Below are 22,349 nucleotides of genomic sequence, written 5' to 3'. Positions count from 1 at the left end.
GTAGTGACAATATTCTATGTGTCTTAGTTTTCCTCCAGATCAGCAACTACAAAATTTTCCTTTCTATGCATAATTTGACTGTAACATGAATAAATGGCTAAAATACATTTTTGTCTTATTTTAATTCTCTCCGGTTATGTCTACTATAGTTAACATCAAATGCTAAAGATAGGAACTTATGTTTCAAAGGGAAGATTCTGGACTTCTGAATATCATGCTCCATTTTTCCTACCTAAGAAACAAAGGGTGATGGGAGATTAAAGCAGCACTTAGAAAGACAGTTACGGCAGAGGAATAAACACAGTCGTTTGGTTTGAAAGCCAATGACTAGTTAACAGCCATGTAAAATGGACAAATTTCCACATTCTGAGCCATACTTTTCATATCTAAAAAGGAAAAAGAACAATAATAATATTCCTTATTTGGATTTTTTTTTTTTTTTGAGACTTAAGAGAGAATGTGTAAAATTGTTTGGATTATCAAATTAAATTTAAAACTTTTATAACGAATAATTATGAAATTGGATTATCAAACTATTCCATAAGAGCAGTTTATATAACAAAAATACCACACCACACTAATCTCTCTTTCTCATTTATATTCTCATTCTCTCCATCTCCATCTCTCTCTTTCTGACTAGCCAATTTCAATGTAATATTAAAATTATTATAAAGCAAAGGTATTTGGCAAAATCATGTTTGCAGTGAGCTTCTCACTTACTACATTTAATAAGCTGTTTTTTATTTCCCAGGCTTAGATGTTCCTAGGCTTAGTTGTACGTGTATTTCAAACACTAACATATGATAGACAAATGCTCTATAGCTACACAGGTTTGTAACACAAAATCTCAAATTGTTCTGGTGTCTAGAGAAACAGAGGAAATAGTGGGGGACAATTAGCTACCAGAAATCACCCTATTGTACAAAGGACACACACCATTACTATCACAAAGTGTTCATCACTCACAACCAGAAGTTTCTCTAAACTGGAAGACTTTTATGGCCATCTCTGCACAAGTTTCTCCCCAAATTCTCATTAAGCCATCAATATACTTCTGTTTCAAATACGTCTCTCCAATTTATACCTTTAATTTATACTCCAGCAACTCTCTGATTCCCTGGTCTCTTCTTTCTAATAGCCTGATACACACCTCCACTGTCATATATTATATATACATATATACATATATATATAAAGGAATTGGAGTGGGAAAGAGAAAAACAAGCACAGTGAATGACAGAGTCTTTAGCAATGCAATCATGGAAGAAATAAAGAGAAGCAGGGTAAAACCTAGCCAGGTCTTAAAAACACCTGTATCTATTAGAAAGAGTTAAGTCTTGTTGTACAAGAAGGCATAAAAAAGTTGGTTGATGTGATCTGAAATGTTTTCATTCCTCTGGATGAGGTGATCACAAGTTCTACTATTGTCTGGTTGAGACCATCCACTAGGTTTACATTTAAGAGTCTCCTCATCAAAACTAACCAGAAGTTAATATTAGAATTTTAAATTCACTAAGTCCAAAACCAAGTCCATCATGTCCACCTCGGTCCTCACAAACTGACTCCCCAATGCCCCATTAACTTCCTAATCCTCTATTTGGATCAATGATGCACATGTTTTTTGTCAGCTATACTCCAAAACTGAGAATTGTGTTTTACTTCAATCTTCAACTAAAACCATTCAACTGCTACAAACTCATAGATTCCATTTCTTTAACACTGGCCCTAGTATCCAGCCTCACTTGGTGTGAAGAACTGAAAAGCTCACAAACCATGTAGGCAATCTTGGGCAAGAAACTTACCTCAATTCATTCATTAACAAAATCAGGAAGCTATTAAGTCATGAATGCCTAACAGGACTCTTGAAAAGATCAAATGAGAAAATTTGTGAGAAAGCACTTTGTAAACTGCAAAGCTCTATGCATATTCAAAATGTACCTAAGTTGCTTTTCATGGCAATGTTTTATTTTTATTGCCTTTGCCCCCAACCTAATGCAAGTTTTAATTACTGTCTCAATAACCTCCATCACCTCCTAACTAGACTTTGCATTTCTGCCTCTCCCTGATTCCAGTTCATTCTACAGATATCTTCCTGTAGCTCTGATCATGCTAAAATATCCCTGGTTCATGATTCAGGGTCAAAATCTATTAATAACTCTCTAGGTCACCCCACAATCCAGCAATTATAAGGTTAACCCTGGCAAAGAAAAAAGCTTCCAGGACGGTATTTTTATTGTCTGGCTCTCATCTATTTTGATGGTGATAAACATTTCGAATATCACTCCTGATACTTACAATGGAATAAAACCCACAACAGGAAAGGCAGAGCTAATGAAGTTGATGATTAATTCAAAATTAGCAATAATTAAATAGACTCAGCCCCCTCTTTATAAAATAAAATGTTAACTCTAAAGGTCCTTTCTATCCCTAAAGACTCAAATGTTACCTTATACTAAAATTAGAAATTAATTTATATTCCAAATTTGACTGATCCCATTATAAAGGAGGCAAATGAAATTAAAAAAGGTAATCAAATATAAAAATTTATACTATAAATGTATTTGTTGATTTGAGTTTAATGATTCTGCTATTGAGTTGGTGAAAGTCATCACTATCTGAACATGGGATAAAGCAGAAAAATTAATCTGTATGACAAGAAGATCACAGATATATGAATATAAAATCTAAGATGTCTGCAAATGGTAAAAAAAAAAAGAGAGAGAGACTAAGAAAATGACAGCTGAATTAATTACTCACTGCCTGAAATTTCACTAGAGAAATAAAAGCTCTAATATTTTTCAAGATTATTTCATAATCTCAAGTAAAGGGTGAGAATGAGGAGATATAAAAGCATTGATAGAGAATTGAGAGTTCATTAGAAAGATGACAGAATTATTTCAAATAATCTTTTCTATAACATTGAAATAAAACAGCAAGAAGCTACTATATTAAAGGCACTACAATCTACTCCAGGAGGAATAATAAAACACAGTTCTTAACCTTAGGGAGTTTACAGTTTAAATTGAAAGATAAAGCAGAAACAAATAATTTCAACATAAATCATAATGTGTTAGATACACTAATAAACATTCCAAAATGGTAAACACACACACACACCAACATACAGGAGAAAAGGATTAAATAAATTTAGATGTATAAGGAAAGTTTTCAGACAATTGATGGCATTTAAATTGGGCCTGAACAGAAAACCAGCAGGCAAAAATGAAAACAGAAGGGCTTTCAAAGTATTGAGGGTATCAAAGCAAGGGCATGGGGACAGAAGAGCACAGGGCAAACTGAAACCACACAGTTGAAGCTGGATACAATATCACTTCCCAAAAATCTATCATGTAAATATCTTTTAGTAAAGGGCCAATGTGAAATGTTGATATAATTTTCTTTAAAATCTTACTGAAAATGAGAAAAAAGCTTTTTTCCTTGAAATATAGGTCTGAGAAAAATCCAAAACCACTCCAGATGAGTGGAAGGAGCCAAAAAAAAAATCATCTTTTCTTATGGCAGAATAGTATTGGGGGAGGTAGATGAGGGTAAAAGGGATCAAATATATGGTGATGAAAGGAGAACACACAATATGATATATAAATGATGTATTAAAAACTGTACACCTAAAACTTATATAACTTTACTAACAATTGTCACCCCAATAAACTTTAATTAAAAAAAAATACTAAGGAAAATGAAAATATTGTCATATAAAGAATGGAGTTTTTTCATTAAGTCACATCGCCTGGCAAACTGTTTAGTACATAATAAATGCTCAATAACAATTTCTTCCAAAATAAATTAATAGAATTTCTATTGGATCATAAATAAATAAAAACACACAGAAGTAAAAAATTGATTACCATATAAGGTATCAGTTATATACATAAATTAATCATCCTTCCATGAGGACAAGAATGATAGATTGTAGAGAAAAAGGGGACAAAAAAAAAAAAACCCCAACAAGCTACATTACCTAAAATTTTAATAGGTGGAAGAAAAAACAGTGTATCAGTAAATAATATGTAGTTTGTGAAAATTCCATTTATCATCATTTTTCTGTCTCAAAGAAGTGACAGGTAGTGGAATAGGGAAAGAGGCTAAATCTTGTCTATTGAACATACTCTTAGGACATCCAAGATAAACTGCAAGCAAATAGAGGTTGATTGTTAGGGAAAGATTAATTAGAATACGTGAGGATATTTAAAATAAATGAGAAAAGTATAAAAGATTTATACATGCTCCTCCTAAATGAGTTACAATGTCTTAGACAACTGACAGGTATGTTCCTGAGTGAAGCCCTAGACCAAGAATCACTTATATCATACCATGATGATGCATAGACACAGAAATAAAACATCAAATTCATTTATCAAATAATATCTTCAATGGTAACATACTAGAAAATGATAGTACCCATACAGCATTTCACAGATAAATGAAGTTTACACTTACTTATAATAAGTATCCCCATTTAAAATGACTACATTTGATAAACTGCAGAGTAGTAATGACGAAACTTTTACTCTCCAGTGGACTTCACGAGCTGGGATTTTTATGACTGGGAGTTCACTTGATGAGCCTTTTCATCAAATCATCATTTTCCGGGAGACAGTGATCTAATTGGTGGCCCATTTACAATCAGTCTCACATTAGAGCCACATGGTTTTAATGCAGAGCTCTTCCATTAATGCTCCCTGAATTTTAAATTAAGCACAAAGTCAGCTGACACAAGTTCAAGCATTTGAAGCTTTTCAAGGTTACCACCACTGATTGCTTTGCAACCCAGACTAGTCAGCTTCTCAGCACTTCAGCTTTTCAGTTGTTAAAATGAGGTTTAAATATTCTTTTTTCACATCCCTTGAAGAAATGGTGTAATTTATGGAAATGATTTAAGTACAGTGGTTTAATGTCTAGAAAATTAAGTACACTTATACTGATTTTCATACCAAGGTCAAGCAATGCCTCTGAACTCCCAGACCATTATCAATGTTTTTAAATAAAAAAGGACAAATGACTATATTTCTTCCATTCTAGATGATCTCAAGGTACCTAATTTCATGCCAACTAGTTACTTGATCAAGACATTACCACACTTCTGTGTGCCTCATAGATGTACGAGACGTTCACTACAGAAAAAATTTCAAGTTGATGACTGAGTCTAACACACCATCAGAATTTTGACTCAAGACACACCACTACCTGAGGCTCCTAATCTGTGAATATCATCACCTCAATTATCTGAAGTACTCCAGCTGGTAAAACAAAATGTAATTTTAAACAAGTAACACTGTCAAGCATTTTCTGCTGGAATTTTTGACTGAAATATTTTCTCGCGATTGAAAGACGACATTATTTCATTGCTTCCTATGGTTAAATTTATACACAAAATAATACAGAAGTCTGAACAGTTTTTCCAAAGTTTATAAGGGAACAATTCTAAATTTCTGTTCCATGCAGGCAAAGCATTCCATCTGCTATGAAGTTACTTATGATGCATATTATAGACTTCATTAAAGTCTACATGGAAATGTCCAATATGGTAGCCAGCAACTGTATGTTGCCGGAGGGCACTTGAAATGTAGCTAGTCTGAATTGAGATGTGCGGTAAGCATAAAATACACACCAGAGGCGTGGCCGATTGGCTCAATTGGTTAGAGTGCAGTGCTCATAACACCAAAGTTGTCGGTTCAATTCCCACATGCGCCAGTGAGCTGCACCCTCCATAACTAGATTGAAAATGACTTGACTTGGAGTTGAACTGCACCCTCCACAACTAGACTGAAAATAACGACTTGACTTGGAGCTGATGGATTCTAGAAAAACACACTGTTCCCCAATACTCCCGAATGAAAATTAAAGAAAAATAAATACACACCAGATTTCAAAGATTTAGTACTAAAAAATGTAAAATTTCTTATTAATAATTTTTATATTGATCCCACATTAAAATGATAACATTTTGGAAATATAGAATTAAATAAAATATTACATTAATTTCATGGGTTTATTTTCACTTTTTAATGTTGCCACTAGCAAATTTAAAATTACATACATGACTCACCTTATATTTCTATTGGAAATGCTGGTCTAGACTGTCAAAAAAAAAATCCACTGAGCTAATAATCTTTTCTAATGAGAATGATACATGTACAGGATTTACCACAAATATTAAAAATGATAGGAAAAGAAACATAAAGATAGGAAACAGTCTCACTAATAACTAACTACACTGTATCATGACATATAATGAGTGTCATATATTCATTCTGATTTAAGGAAAGAACATTTACATTGGGAAATTATGCCATGTAAACAAAAGTGCATGTAAAAAGTATAATAACCCTATGTTATTATACCACACATAACCAGGAGTGGAATATCAACTTGTATAACAATCCACACTAAAATTGCATTATAAAACTAATATCTGGATTTTATAGCTTTTATACATCATTTTTACTGAAGACTGGTATGCTTTTCAAATTTCATATATATTACTTAGTTGAAAAGGTTTTCAAGAATTATTTAACCATGATTTTAATTTTCCTTTTTATGTTATCCACAAACTGATAATTTTGCTAACATTGAAAAAGGCTGCTTTAGTAAACATGGATTATACCGAATTACTCACTAAATTTTTTCATATAAAATACAGAGCTAGAATTTGGATTAAAGAAAGAGCATTTTGCCCCAACATGAAAAAGTTATTAGACTACTTATAAAATTATAATGCTTTCCTCTAATTATTCTACTGATCATAATTCATTTCCAAGGAATGTTTAAAGTTCACCCTAACAATTTTTTCATCCCAGTTTCATCCCTTTTATAATAAGTCATTCTTGAACTCCTCAGGCTTCTTGTGAATGTGCTGTTAATGATGGTATGTTGAAGTGAAATTTTAAAATTAATCAACATCATATCCACCACTGCCAATCCTTCCCCCAAATACTTGATGATCCAATGACATGAGCTTACAAAAATCTCCTACTTAAATATTTCAATTGCTTCAAAATTCATGTCTCAAAAAGTAAATAATTTTATTTGCCAATTATAGTTGACATGCAATATCATTTTATATTAGTTTCAGGTGTACAGCATAGTAGTTAGATATTTATATAATTTATGAAGTGATCCCTGGATTAGTTTAGTATCCACGTGGCACCAAACTCGTGTATGGTTACTACAATATTATTGACTATATTCCCTATGCTACAGCGTTAGCCTTTAACATCTGCTGTGAAATGCAGAGGGAGACCATGATTGTAGATCTCTAAACAACTATTTGTGTTGGCAATCACCAGACATAATTCTAGAGTTTATTTTGTTGTTGTTTTGTGAGGTGTACGTCGTCTTGAAGGGAGAGAGGGGGAGACTCAGATGTGCCCCTAGCAATTATATGGGATATATTAAGTTAAAGGAATCTTCGGAGAAAGTGTGAGACACAGAAACTTGAGAATCAAATTATACCTACAGCTATAAAACTAGACATCTGTAAGTTGGACACATGAGAAATCACCAGATTCAAATTGAAAATCTTTACTATGTTACTGGAAATGAAGACGACCTCTATTTTAATCTCCAAGTTGAAGAAAATACACTCATTTTTAAAATCTCATGTAAACCTTCAGTAATATTTGGGAAAATATGACAAAATATGCAATCTGAAAATTAAAATTAAAATATATGGTCATTTCAGTAGACTTGTTTCTTAAAGCATATTAAGTTTCAAGAGCAAGAATAAAGAAAAGACGTCTTACCTCCCATCCCGATCCCAGTCATATACCTCTATTTTGATTGTTCTGTCCATGGGAAAAACATACACATAGAGTAAAGTTACTTAGTAAGACCAAAAGAACATTTCACTGAGAATTTAAAAGTAAGTTGCAATTTTTAAAAATAAAATAGTGTATGCTGGAAAGTTTTAAAAAGTATTTTGAAGTTGATTGTGCTAATTGTATGGCTATAATTCAATTTATATCTTAAAATCTATATTGAATTTTTAAAGGGAGGGCATGGGGAAAGTATATAAAGAAGCATGTGTAATTTGACAGAGCTTCTCAAACAGGAGGCATGCAGCTACTTCTCTGGCAAACCATTGTGTTAGAGCAGATTTCTCATCCCAGCATGGATCAGAACTACATGGACGGCTTGTCAAAACACAGATTGCTGGACCTCATGCCCAGAGTTCCTGGTTCAGCAGGCCTGGGTTGGGGACTGAGAACTTGAATTTCTACACGGTTAACCAGGTGAGCTAAACAACATTATGAGAACCACTTTCTTAGAGAAAGAACCAATTAAAGTAAGTTATAATCCAATTAAAGTGCATATCATAAATTTTAAAATAAATATAATGACATATTGGTAATCAATAGTTCTTCTATGATATTAGTTAATAAATTCCCATTTTTCTAAGATACTAGTAACAAGATAAAAATAAAGAGATTGAGTTTTTACTTTCTATTCATTTGCTTTTTTGGGGGGTGAGTGCGGGTTTTTATATTATAACCTTACAATCAACTTACATAAGAAAAAGAAAAAAAATGATATTAAGAAATATTCAGGTTTATTATGGGAAGATCTTCAGGGCCACCTCTTGCAGTACTTGTAAAACACCAGAATCTCGCTGTTCTACATCTACAGAACTTTTAAAGTTCAGCAACGATAAGAACAGTGATGTCAGAATTTTCAAGAGTTTGTCAGGGTTAACAACATAACTAGTCTTAAATCTCACATATTTACTTATTGCAGCCTAGAAAGATAATATCAAATGAAAGACTTGAGACAATGAAAATTCTTGGATGACTTTTGAATAATATGTTAAAACTTAAACTAATATTCAATATATTTTTAGCACTTTCCACATTTTTGTTCTTGGAAAAACAGTTAGTTTAACCAATTCGAATTCACCAATTTATCCCTCTTTGTGGATTAAAAGACAGTTATTTAAACAATTCTAAATAAATCATTCATTCTTTTGTAAATACGCATTTACATTGGTAAAGAAGCCACTTTAGATTTTTTAAAAATCGATTTAGGATTATTGCATACAAAAGCTATAGTGAATAATCAAAGTTCTCAGGAAAATTGTCATTTATTTTACCTGTCATGATCGCCATTACATAATGCTCTGACTGAGATCTTGAATGCTTGCCATACAGGATTTAGAGTGTTTTTGACAACTTCTGTTTTATGACAAATTGTAAAACTGTAAAAAAAAAAAAAAAAAAATGTTTCCAGTTATTTTCATGATTCAATTATGATATATTATTTTAGTCATCATTCTTCTCTTTCTTTCTGTGCAGAATAAATGTTGCCAGTCCCAATGGTGCTGCTCTATCATTTAATAGGAAAGGATTTATGGTTCCGAAACTTGTGCGATTAGCTCACTATAATATAAAGCAAAAATATTTTGAATTAAATTTGCTAAAAAATGATCTTCTGCACATTCAATAAATTCTAAAGCTGCTCTGTAACCATTCTCTAAAAATAGCAATGACATATTAATGCAGCAAAAAAATATCCAGGGTCACTCAAAATAGGAAGGTCATCAATAACCCTGAGAAGAACAGTTTTGTTGGAGTGATGGGGACAAAAACTTGGTTGGAGTGGGTTTAAGAAAGAAAGAAAAATCGAGGCAGAGTGTGTCAACAACATTTTTGAGGATTTTAGCTTTAAAGAGAAAAAGAGTAATTGGGGTTAGCTCAAGGGGAAAAATTAGTCAAGTGAAGGGTTTGGGGTTTTTTGTTGTTGTTACTTTTTAATTCTTTTTTCAAGAAAAAAGAAATAACAGCAAGGTTGTATACCAAAGGAAAAGACCTGGTAGATAGGAAACAATTTGTGATGCATGAGAGAAAGGCTGGAGCAATGTCCTCAAGGAAATGAAAGTGGATGGGATTCAGGGCCTCCAGGGAGGAATTGGCCTTGGGAACATAGTCGTTGTGTAGGAACACTCAGGAAAGCACAGTATTATAGCATAGGGCAGATGCTACGATGAGATCATGAGATGAGGTCATCAGAAAGTTCTCCAGTTGCTTCCATTGCCCTATGTACCATACAAGAAACATGGTCATCTGCAAAGAAGGAAGAGGGCAGAAGTGCTAACGTTTTGGGAGGATGCCTGGGGAGTTCCAAGGGCCCATTTAAAATGCACGTCATGAATTTATAGTGAGACCACTCAGTATGTGGTTCTTCATCTAAATTGTTGGTGCTATATATCTAAAGACTTCGTAGAAGGAAGGAAGATAGCAATTCAAGAATACACAATAAGGAGTACAATCCATGGAGACTTAAACTCAGTTTTCTGATTCAAATTCCAGTGGTGTTTCCACCAAACCATTCCATCTTCAGACATCAGTCAGGTCCTGGAAATGTTCTTGCCTAATGTGAATTTATGCAGCAGTTCATGAGTTATAAAATGTTTAAAATGATCTTGGTTAGAACAATACATAAACACAGCCCCTCATCAAGCCCTTAGTCATGAAGTATTCCAAATTCAGGGATCTAACAGTGATGAACATGAGAATACTACAGAATCACCATAGTGAATATATTGTACCTAACCCCCCACAAGAAAATATTCTCATTTTGAAAAGCCTTTGAGTCTACTTGCCTCCTCTCAAGAAAGAAGGGTTTGTTTCTATTAATTTAGCAAATAAATAAAAATATAATATAGAGAGATCAAGTATTCATTACAAGAATTAGGGCATCATGCCACCCCCTTCCTGGTAGTATCCTCACCTATGTAAAGAAACTTATGTTACTAAATTGAAAGAGCTCTGTGGTCAGTTGTTCTCAGAGTTTACTTACTTAAGCAATTTAGGGGCCAGGGGGTGAAGCTATTAAAAGAGAGAGAAGACTCAAAAAATATAGAGAAGACTCGAGACATCTAAAGCAGAGGGAAGAAAAGCCAAGGAGATAAGGGATAAGTAGGCAGGGAAAAAACGGAAAAGGGAAAAGGCAAAAGTACACAAAAATGGTTAAGAAAAACTCACAGGGACAAAATTATGTATAGAATTTTGGAAGAAATCTGCCTTCCTTCATAATACAATACATTCGAAAAGCTCTACAAAGGTGCTTTCTCCTCCTTTCTTGTATCATATTCTACTATTTACCAAGTCTTTTTGCATGGTAAAGATAATGATAGCTAGATGACACATACTCATAGATACCATGTTTCCCCAAAAATGAGACCTAGCCGGACAATCAGCTCTAATGTGTCTTTTGGAGCAAAAATTAATATAAAACGTGGTCTTATTTTACTATAATATAAAACCGGGTCTTGAATAGAATAGAATAGAATAGAATAGAATAGAATAGAATAGAATAGAATAGAATAGAATAGAATAGAATACTGGGTCTTATATAAATTTTTGTTCCAAAAGACTCATTAGAGACGATTGTCTGGCTAGGTCTTATTTTCAGGGAAACAGGGTAGATAGATAGATAGATAGATAGATAGATAGATAGATAGATAGACAGACAGACAGACAGACAGACAGGCAGACAGATGATAGATTAGATATATGGATACTGATTTTTTGGCTTCTTTGCTTATAGTTAAATCAAAACTTCTGTTATAGTCTTAGTATCACCACAATAGTAATTACTTTGACACTTGGAACTTCATTTAAGACCGTGACTCATCTTCTTAGTGAGCTATTTCTCAGCCAAGTAGTCATCTGTCTTCTATTAATCATTCTCACTTGTAATGCATTAGATGTGATATAGACAGCAAAATCTCACTAGAAATTCCAGTGCTAGTGTAACTAGTGAAAATTCTGATGAGAGTCTGATGTAGCTCTTCCCAACATTCAGGAGTACTGTTACATAAATATAATGTGTATGCATGAATGCATTACAAATAGTATTATAAAAAATTATTAAATAACATGTATTGAAGTTATTTACCAATAAACAGATATTCCAAAGGAAAATTATTACCTAACTATAAATACAGGTCAACTTACCAAATAAATGTGAAAGCAAGAAAATAAAAATTTATAATCATATGTTATTAAGATTTTTTATTAATTTTACTTTTTCCTTTAAAATGAGCCTCAAACACACTAGACAACAATAATTTTTGAAATAGCTCCATATTAAAATAAATGCTAAAAATAAGGCTACAATCTTTGCATTCAAACATAAAGACATATATAAAAAATGAATAAAAGCATTTTTGCTCATTTAAACAAAACGTTCATATATTAATATAAATATACATATGCATATATATGTACATATATATGGATTTGGCTGGTGAACTAGTTTTACGTAAATATATGTGGAACATTTTCTGAAATGAGATTCATCAAATTTGAGCAATAGTTTATAAATGATTTGAGATTTTTGGATTAGTTGTACTTTTTTCTTATTATTTGATTCCATTTAATGAATAAGCTGATATCATTCATACAAACATAATAATTTCTGGAATGTAACTCTCACCAGTAGCATTAAATGTGACAGATTAAAATTCTATAATCGTACAAATAATCTTTATGAATAATGAAAACCAGAAGAATAAAAATAGAAAATTTAAGACACAAGTAGTTCAGACAGGAAGAGACATAAGAACATTGTGATTCAAGATATTTTGAACTCATTCTTTAGTTTTTCTCTATCTTTGAAATGACTGGCAAATACAATTATTTTCTTCACTATCCAATATTTTTCACATGGGTAAAATTAGTGCTCAGATATAAATACTACTCTGACATTTTAACCATCAAAATAGAAGGAAAGTATGCAAAATCCAACAATACGACACCATAACAAAAATAGCCAAGAGTTGACCAGTAGCTGCATCAACAAAATTCCACAATAAGCAATGCATCATTTTCTGCTGCCCAGTGTATTCACTTTAAATAGCAAACGTTTTATTTTCATGTAACATTTTATACACTTATTATTTAATGTTAACATGTTGTATAATTTTATTTATAAGTGGGACAGTAGTGACAAATTATTTTTTCCCTTCTATTCCTCTCATTTTTAATCTCTAAACGATGTTTTCGCTTTAGCTAATATTTTATTATGCATAATTAAGAAAAACACTAAATGAAACACTATACTATAATAATAATAACAAAAGCAGCTAACACTTAAATTATTTTATATGTTAGGCAAGCTTCTAAATGTTTTTTGTGCAGTAACCCATGCAATACTCTTAACAACCCTGTGAGGTAGCTGATTATTAGTTCATTTTACAGATGAGGAAACTGAGTCTCATATGGCTTTAAAAACTTGCCAATGGTTCCACAGCTATTAAGTAGCCGGGTCATGATTTAAACCTAGGCAATAAAACCTTAGCCCATAATTTTAACCACCAAACTTTTCCCATGAATGCTGACAGTACCACATGAATCAAAGAAAACAATATATTTAGTAGTAGAGTCATATGTATTAAATTATAATCTATAACCCATGAATACATTTTCAAATGACAATAACCAGTCTAATTATGACTGGTAAAAATATTCAAATGATTAGAATGTAATGAAACATTGTATTGAATGTTAGACTTAAATATTATTGAAAAAACAACAACAAAACCTGTAGTATAAAAAGCAACCCACATAGTCCATATCCTTCTCCAAGAAAATGGTTAGAGTTCAATTCTATAATAAAATACATTAGATTTCCACAAAAATGTAATTCTTTCATACTATTAAGACAATATTACATTTTTATAAAAAGTAAAGAGAAAATGTTTCCATGAAGCTGATAATGATTTATTTTAAATACCAAGCAAAACATACAAAATGCTTATAAAGTTATGCATTGTTACTGAGATTTAAAAATCACATCAATTTTTAAAATACCAAAATGTTTTACTCTGTTTATCAATTTAATGAGCTTCTCTGAGAAAAGTAACAATTCCATCCTCACTATAGAGTGAAAATGCATAAAATATAAATCTACCTGCCATCTTCATTACTTCGATAAAATACAAGAAAAGGATCTGATTTTCCAAAGAAGTCCTTCTTGTCCAATTTGTTAGCACAAAATTGCATCAGAACAGCATCCTGAAAACAACATTAATAAAATAGGTCAAAGTCTGGGTTATAAATAACTAGAAACTGAAGCTCACAAGCAAGACTTGACAAGAAAACAAATTTGGCATTTTAAAGCAAATGACCAAGTGGGCGAGAATCCCAGATAACATAAAACTGCTATTTAAAGGACGGTAAGACTGAAGAATTGATTCTGTCAGTTTTTGTTCTAGTCACAAAACTAACTTCTTAAAAATCTGCAACATTTCCTCCCTAAAAAGCTAGATGACTCTAGGTACCCAATATTATAATACAAATTCTACATTCACATCTTCAGTTAGTGAAGTACACATTTTAAGAACTTAAGTGGCTTTTTTTAGTTCCTGGGGAAATATTTATTGAGCATCTACCAAGTATCTACCATGTATTTGATGTATTAGATGAGGAACAAGACAGGTCCAGATTCTGACCACATAGTTTACCATCAGGTAGGGGGCAGAGGGTTTTCTTCTTAATTACACACAAATACACTATAATGTCTTAATAACCACATTTAAAAATAATTCCTAATATACAGAGCTTCAAGAAAAGCAAAGCACCTTCATTTTTACCTGTAACTTAAATTATATATTCGTATGTTAATCACTATACCAAACCAATCATTTTTATCAATTTATATACTTAAGCACTCATACATCACCTACCTGATTTAGCTTAAAGGTAAACAAGGAAGTGAAACATTATTCAAGTAGGTAGGATAAGCTTTTTTAAAGGTAGATGATAATGTACAGTAATTTTAACAATAAAAATCACTATTTTTGCTTTTGGTTTATATACCACATATCAGTGAAATCACATGGTTCTCAGAATTGTACACCTGAAATCTATGTAATTTTACTAACAATTGTCACCTCAATAAATTTAATAATAAAAAAAAATCACTATTTTTGGTTTGCATTTTTACCTGCAAGAGGCTCATAATTTTGAAAAGAGATAGAGGGTCAAAGTAATTCAAAGTAAATCAAGAGTTCACAGTTTTAAATATTATTTGGTGAAGATGTTAACAATGACTAAAATGGCGCTCTCTTATTCACCACTTCTTTTTGTTTCATTTTGTTTTTTTATTCTCCAGAGTCTAGCAGTACTAATTAAGCATCCACCGAAAGTTCTCATGATTTTCTTTCAGTAATTCCAGAACACTATCCAAGAGATGATCATATCTCGTTTTCACTCATGGATACCTATACTTACTTAGCAAACATTTCTCAAGTAACACTCAGGCTGCAATCCGGGAATAGGGAGATGAAGAAGACATATCTCTGCCCTCAGACAATTGTACAGCTCTAGATTTCTAATTTTCAAAAGCATTGGTAGAGTGTCATTTTACTGTATTATTTAGAATATAGATGTGATAACTTCTGCCAGAGGAATACTCATAAGAAAGCAGGCATTACGCTTCTAAGCAGCATGGTGACAATACACACTTCAAAAAAATTAAAAGAAGAACAGAGTCAAGAACAGTATGGACACCTCAAGCTTCTCACCCATGATCACTTCTCAGATTTGAAGTTTAAAGATAAAAAAATTATATATTATCCTTTAAGGAAGCAGTGAGAGAATCACCCTGGATGATCCAAGTACAAAATCAAGGACAAAATTGAAAAGGAAAGGCTGTTGTTTTGTTTGTTTTGAATGTCCTTTCATCTTCACATATATTAACTGCCCTTGGGACAGGGTGGTTTTCTAAGAACATGGGACAAGGACACTGTGCTTGCCCCAGAAAAAAAAAAAAAAAAAAATAGCCTCTTGAAGACATTCTCCCAAAGCAGCTGGACCAAAATACAAATTTCCCCCAAAATTCTGATATACTTAAAATGCATAATAGGCAAATGAAATGTGTGTATTATAAACGGATTGTGAATTAAACTTCCAAGAGATCAAATGTATTATTTAAAAAATAAATTTTCGTATGATCACTGGTAACTGTAATACCAAGTTGCAATTTTTCAAATTATTTTCTTTAAAGCTTGCAAAATGAATTACTGATTCAAAACAAAGATGTCTTTCGATGCACCAAATTATATAACATTAGGGAAAATATATTTGCAATTACCCAGGTTAATAACTTAGCAGGAATTTCATCTGCAACAAGCACAAAAGAAATCTAATTTCTGGAGAAAAAAATCAAGCATTTACTTATTTTTAGAAATATAAAGGCATCATTGCAAATTTTTTTTAGTCTCTTATGCTTAATGCCACCTGAGAGAATTTGAAAAACTTTCTTCAATACTCCACACCAATATAATGACTTCCTATTGAAGTAGTCCACTTATATGTTTCACAGGAACTTCCAACAAGTTCAGATCTAACTTGCTTCTTCTACAATTTTCCCAGCTCAATTAGTGGCTCATCATCCTCCCAAGTGGTCAAGGAGCCATTCTCAGTTTCTCCTTTTTCCTTAGCCTTCATTCAATCCTTCACCAAGTCCCACCATTCGATTTCTGAAACATTTTTCACATTTCCACTTCAGCTACACTGGCACCACCTTAGTCCAAGCCAACCTCTTCCCTCACCTGGACACGTACAATGGTATTAATTCCTTTCTCCCTCTTCCACTGTTGGACCTACCCACTCCATTCTCCATTCAGCAGGCAGAGCAATGTTTTTAAGAAAAGAAATGATGCTGTTCAAAACTTAAAATGCTTCAAGGCTTTCTCTTGCATTTTGGATAGACACACAATCTTTAATCTGGTCTACAAAGCCCAATACCACACCGGCTTGGAGCAGCCGTTTCCACCATCATCTGGCAGTTTTACCTTACTCATTCCCCACTCCCAGGCCCTTGTCACCAACACCAGACACACTCCTGTCACTCCTTAGGACCTTACACAAGCTGTGCACTCTGCTGGAATTCTTACCCTTTTGCTGGCAAACCATTCCTTAGGGTTTGGCTTAAATGTCATTTTCTCAAAGAGGCCTGCGTGACACCCTCCCCAATGTAAATTAGATTTTCCATTGACTTTTTATAATATATTTAATTACGTAGTACATATCATGACATATTTACTTACGTTGTCATCCGATTAATATCTGTCTTTCCCATAAACTATGTGTTCATTAAAGACAAAGACTAGACTTGTTTTTTCCCCCCTCACCATTGTAGTCTAAACATCCATCTCAGAGACAAGCACATGGTACAATTTATAAACACTGGTAAATCAATCAGAATGAAAAACATTCTTTGTGGATAATTTCAAGGTACTTTTTAAGCTATGATTTATACATCTCTCAAACGCTGCTTTTTTTTTTTTTTTTTTTTTTTTTTTTTTACAGAGTAAACATCTTGGGGAAGTATTAAGAATATCAGCATTTTATGCTCAACATTACTAATCATCAGAGAAATGCAAATAAAAACCACAATGAGATATCACCTCACCCCAGTTAGAATGGCTATCATCAACAAGACAAATAGTAACAAGTGTTGGAGAGGCTGTGGAGAAAAAAGAACCCTCATACAGTGTTGGTGGGAATGCAGACTGGTGCAGCCGTTATGGAAGGCAGTGTGGAGGTTCCTCAAAAAATTTTTGGAGGTTCCTCAAAAAATTACGAATAGAATTACCATATGACCCAGCAATCCCTCTCTTGGGTATCTACCTAAAAAATCTGAAAACATTTATACATAAAGACATGTGCGCTCCAATGTTCATTGCAGCTTTACTTACAGTGACCAAGACATGCAAACAACCAAAATGTCCTTCGATAGATGATTGGATAAAGAAGTTGTGGTATATATACACAATGGAATCCTATTCGGCGGTAAGAAAAGATGAAATAGGACCATTTGTGACAACATGGATGGATCTTGAGATTATAATGCTAAGCAAAATAAGTCAGACAGAAAAAGCAGAGAACCATATGATTTCACTGATATGTGGTATATAAACCAAAAACAACAAAAGAACAAGACAAACAAATGAGAAAAAAACTCGTAGAAACAGACAATAGTTTAGTGGTTACCAGAGGGTAAGAAGGGAGGAGGGTGGTAGATGAGGGTAAAGGGGATCAAATATATGGTGATGGAAGGAGAACTGACTCTGGGTGGTGAACACACACTGGGATTTATAGATGATGTAATACAGAATTGTACACCTGAAATCTATGTAAATTTACTAACAATTTTCACCCCAATAAACTTAATAAAAAGAGAGAGAGAGAGAAAAAAGAATATCAGCATTTTAGAAGCTCCAAGAATATAACTCTTCACTCAGGTGAACAGTAAAAAACACAAGACTGAAATTTAGGTGTCTTGACTCCAAAGCTTATTCTCAAATTAATAACTGACATTGTGTTTTAAAGTAAAAAAAGATGTCAATTAGTGTGATATCAAATATGAAGTAACATTATTTCATTAAAAATTCTAAATAGTTTTAAATTACCCTAAAATGCAAATTTAAAAGGCGTTCTCTCTTCTGAAGTCATTATGCCCACTGCTTTGAATACATTTCTTCCTTCTAGTATACTAGCATAGTAGTGAAGTATTATTTCAAGGTTCTTACTATTAACAATAGTGCTAATAATCAATAAGGCTGTAGTTAAGAATCAGAGCATAGGATAGGTAAGACAATGTTAGATTCTGATTTTAAATAACACTTTAAAAATATTAGATCTATAATTTCTAAGTATGAGAAATATGTATGTTCTTATTGAAAGATAATTGCAGATGTTCTTAAAGCTTTAGTAGTAGAAATTTGTTGTGAAAATGACTCTAGATCACTAAGTAACAGATTCCGCTTCATTTTCCTGTTCTTCCAAGTAAGACAATAGAATTGAAAGTGGAAGATACATAAGATGCAGCCTGGTCATACTCAGTTTATGTCTTTGGTATCTTGGTTCTCTTTTGACATAAAACTAATAATGAGTTTATTGGTATATTTATACAAAATTATCTTAATATCAAGATTTTGACAAAATAGCATGTTGATGTCACGGTAAAGAAATTGTATCTAACTGATCTTGAACTTCTTTTTCTCTTTCCTCCCTCATTATACAAAACAAGTTTTCATACATATAAACAAATTCAGAGACAAGAAGTATAAAAGATGCTTAGTTGATATAATTAAAAGAAATCATTGGGCCAGTTTAACTAAAAAAATAGGATGGCATGGATTAGCTCTGCATTTAAATAATTGTACTGTTTTTTGTAAGGCATTTCCAGTACACATAAAATGCTTTCGTATACATTATATTTTCAGACTTAATGCTATGGTAGTTGATTTTCAGAGATGGAAGAATTTTTGAAAACATTCTAGTGACTGGTTTACATGTTTGGCTTTTTCCCCTCCTGCAAATATGGAAAATAAAACTTGGAGCAATCAAGTGACTTGATAAGACAAAGTGCACATTATTAGCAAAACCAAAACTCAACTCAGTCTGATGGTCTTTAACCACATTATACTGGAGTAAGTTCTGGCATTTTATACATGAGAAAACTGTGACTGATGTGGCTGTGACCTGCCCGCAGGGATAAAGGCAATGGGAGGAAAAATAATAGAAATGCCTCAATCCGAATCCATTTTTAACAGCTTAAATTCTAATATTCTTGTTCAATTATCTCCACAAGCCTGTTACTATACTTTCCTTTTGTTATCTCATTGTCCCAACCCCCAGAATCCCAAAGATATATAATCAATTGGAATATTCAGTTTCCATCATTTGCTGGCAAGTAATACCATAGTTTTTCTGACCATATTGCCTTGGAAATATATTATGTATATAAAGCTATAATAATTACCTTTAAAAAAAACCTGGAGATTAAAGTTACAGATTCAGATAATAAATAATAGCTCTCTATATGAAAACTGCAGTCAATGTAGAATTATTCAGTTTTGGTACTTTTAGGGAGATTCTGTTCCTAAAATCAAGGAGCAAACATTGTAAAGAGTCCTGATATATAACCTAGGGTAAACTTCTTTTCCCCAGAGACAATTCCTGGGGATCCACCGGGCCATGTTAAACAGACAGTATTGACTTCAGATTCAGAGAGCCATCCTTACTTCCAGTGTGGAGTGTCAGCTATCAGCTCATTTCTTGACAACAAAGAAGTCCTCATTGAACATGAACCAATGGCTGCACCAGAAAAATCACAACTGAAATTGCAGTTTTCTGAAAATATTGACTATGCACTTTTTATCATCTTTTTCCTAGTTGAAGTGGTCCTATTTTCAAATGTGGACATCCCAAGCTAACAAACAAAAGATGGGTATATACATATTCTGAATTAATTCAATTAGAAATATGGAAAAACAAGTATGTTAGGCAAAAGGGCGAAAGTCAAACATCTATAGATATACTCCTGCAGGATCACACATCAATCTTCAAAATTTTTGCAAGAACTGATCAGATTGGTACAATTGACAATTCTTTATATCAATGCCCCCAAAATGATCCTGACATTAGGTTTTGTTTTAATAACTTATATTCTTTAAAAAGACTATTAAATGCCTGTTTATCCTGTTTAGACTACGGAATATAGTCTCTCTAGTTAAAGTACTACTATGTTTCCCCAAAAATAAGACGTACCCGGACAATCAGCTCTAATGTGTCTTTTGGAGCAAAAATTAATATAAGACCCAGTCTTATTTTACTATAATATAAAACCGGGTCTTATATAATATAATATTATGTAATGTAATGTAATATAATATAATACCTGGTCTTATTTTACTATAAGACCGAGTCTAATATAATACCCAGTCTTATTTTACTATAATATACACCAGGTCTTACATAATATATTATTATATTATAATAATTTAAGGTCTTATATTAATTTTTGCTCCAAAAGACGCATTAGAGCTGACTGGCTAGGTCTTATTTTTGGGGAAACACGGTATGTATCTCAAGTGATATTTTATGGATTATAGAATTATATAAAGCATAGTTTTAATTATATTTTGCTAAAATTACTCAAGAATTAATTACTTAAGCATAGTTTTAGAAATATCATTTTTAAAAAGGTGTTAGAAATAGTATTTAAACCAAAGAAATATTTACTTACCCTACAACAGTTTAATTCCTCTGCTGTAAGTATGATTGTTCCACATTTCTTCCCCGGAATTCCTCTAAAACAACAAAAAATATATTTATATGCATTAATATCTTATATTTATAATATTACATATATATTTTTTATATAACCAAATAAAGAGAATACTACCAATAGGTAGACAATTTTCTAACAAAATATACTTCCAGTTCCAACCTTAAGTTTTTCATATAGGTCCACATTTCCTGATGAAGTTAAACTTTGATCACTTTCAACATGTTAGTCTGTGGCCCAAGAATAGCTTCATATTGTCTACCATATGTAATTAATATAATATCTATAGTATAATAATATTTTCTCCTATGGTTTTTAAGGTTTTAATTATGTGATTACAAGCTATCCCTATTCTTGATTTTCAATATTTCTTTTTCCTTTCATCAACATGCTTACTTCTTTGCACTTAATTCTTTGTGTCTGCCCCCATGGCCTGACATAGCACAGCGTGGTAACTCTTCCCTATTCTGCCTCAAACACTTCATACCCCCAGATGAAGTTCCACATGTTTCAGGAAACATCCCAGTCAGTCAACCTCACACAAAGCTCAGCCTTCTCTGTAGTCCTATTGCACTTAGAGGTTTAACATTTAATTATTCTAAAATTGTTAAAATTACATAGTTTCATCCTTTCTTTTTTCAAGTTGATTATAAGCTATATAAGAGCAAAGTTCATGACACAAACCTCTTGTAAACCAATAGAATTACATACTTATGCATAGCAGGTGGTCAATATATAAGAAAAATATATAATAAATAAGCAAAATTAAGCAAATTGAAACTCTCATTCAATTTTCTTTCTACACATCTCTGGTACATATGTGCTCACATAGCTTCTAGCTGACATCAAGAGCAAAGTTCTCTAGGAAAATGCAAGATGTGTACATGGGGTCCCTGCTTTACGTTAGGGAATATAGAGACAAGTCCATAGGAATCCTCCAAAGAGTAATCCTAATGCTCTAAAGAAATACTTCACACTTCTTTTAGCCCTATGACAAATCAGAGTTCAACTCTTCTGTTTGTCCTGGGAACTACAAGTTGCGGAATTAGAGCCCAACGAGTGCTTTTGTCCTCAAGAATATAATTCATCCCCAATAATTTATGCCAGCATGTATGCAACCAATACATAACCCCCTGTTCTCCATATATAGAGGAAGTGGAGTCTCAGTATTTTGATTGGTAACAAGGTAAAGAATGAAAAGTTAAAATATTCTGAGTTATAAACACATCAATGTAAATTATACTCAGTCT

At 32.5% G+C, this 22,349-nt stretch overlaps 1 protein-coding gene across 4 annotated transcripts in view; it reads right to left on the bottom strand.

Annotated features, from left to right (window-relative positions):
- Positions 1–22,349, bottom strand: part of CPNE8 (copine 8) — a 180,472-nt gene that overhangs the window by 72,690 nt on the left and 85,433 nt on the right. For 2 of the 4 annotated variants that reach the window (XM_074325839.1, XM_074325840.1), the window contains exons 7-10: positions 21,058–21,121; positions 13,930–14,033; positions 9,107–9,211; positions 7,764–7,805 (exon numbers count right to left, since the gene is read on the bottom strand). In XM_074325839.1, coding sequence (XP_074181940.1) covers positions 7,764–7,805; positions 9,107–9,211; positions 13,930–14,033; positions 21,058–21,121 — 315 coding nt within the window. The remainder of the gene's footprint in view (positions 1–7,763; positions 7,806–9,106; positions 9,212–13,929; positions 14,034–21,057; positions 21,122–22,349) is intronic. The other 2 variants (XM_074325838.1, XM_019736511.2) reach the window with 1 other exon arrangement.

The sequence above is a fragment of the Rhinolophus sinicus genome, linkage group LG02 (assembly GCF_036562045.2).
Source record: "Rhinolophus sinicus isolate RSC01 linkage group LG02, ASM3656204v1, whole genome shotgun sequence".
Taxonomy (NCBI): domain Eukaryota; kingdom Metazoa; phylum Chordata; class Mammalia; order Chiroptera; family Rhinolophidae; genus Rhinolophus; species Rhinolophus sinicus.
Note: the sequence above shows the minus strand (reverse complement) of the source record. Positions and strands in the feature narration are given on the sequence as shown.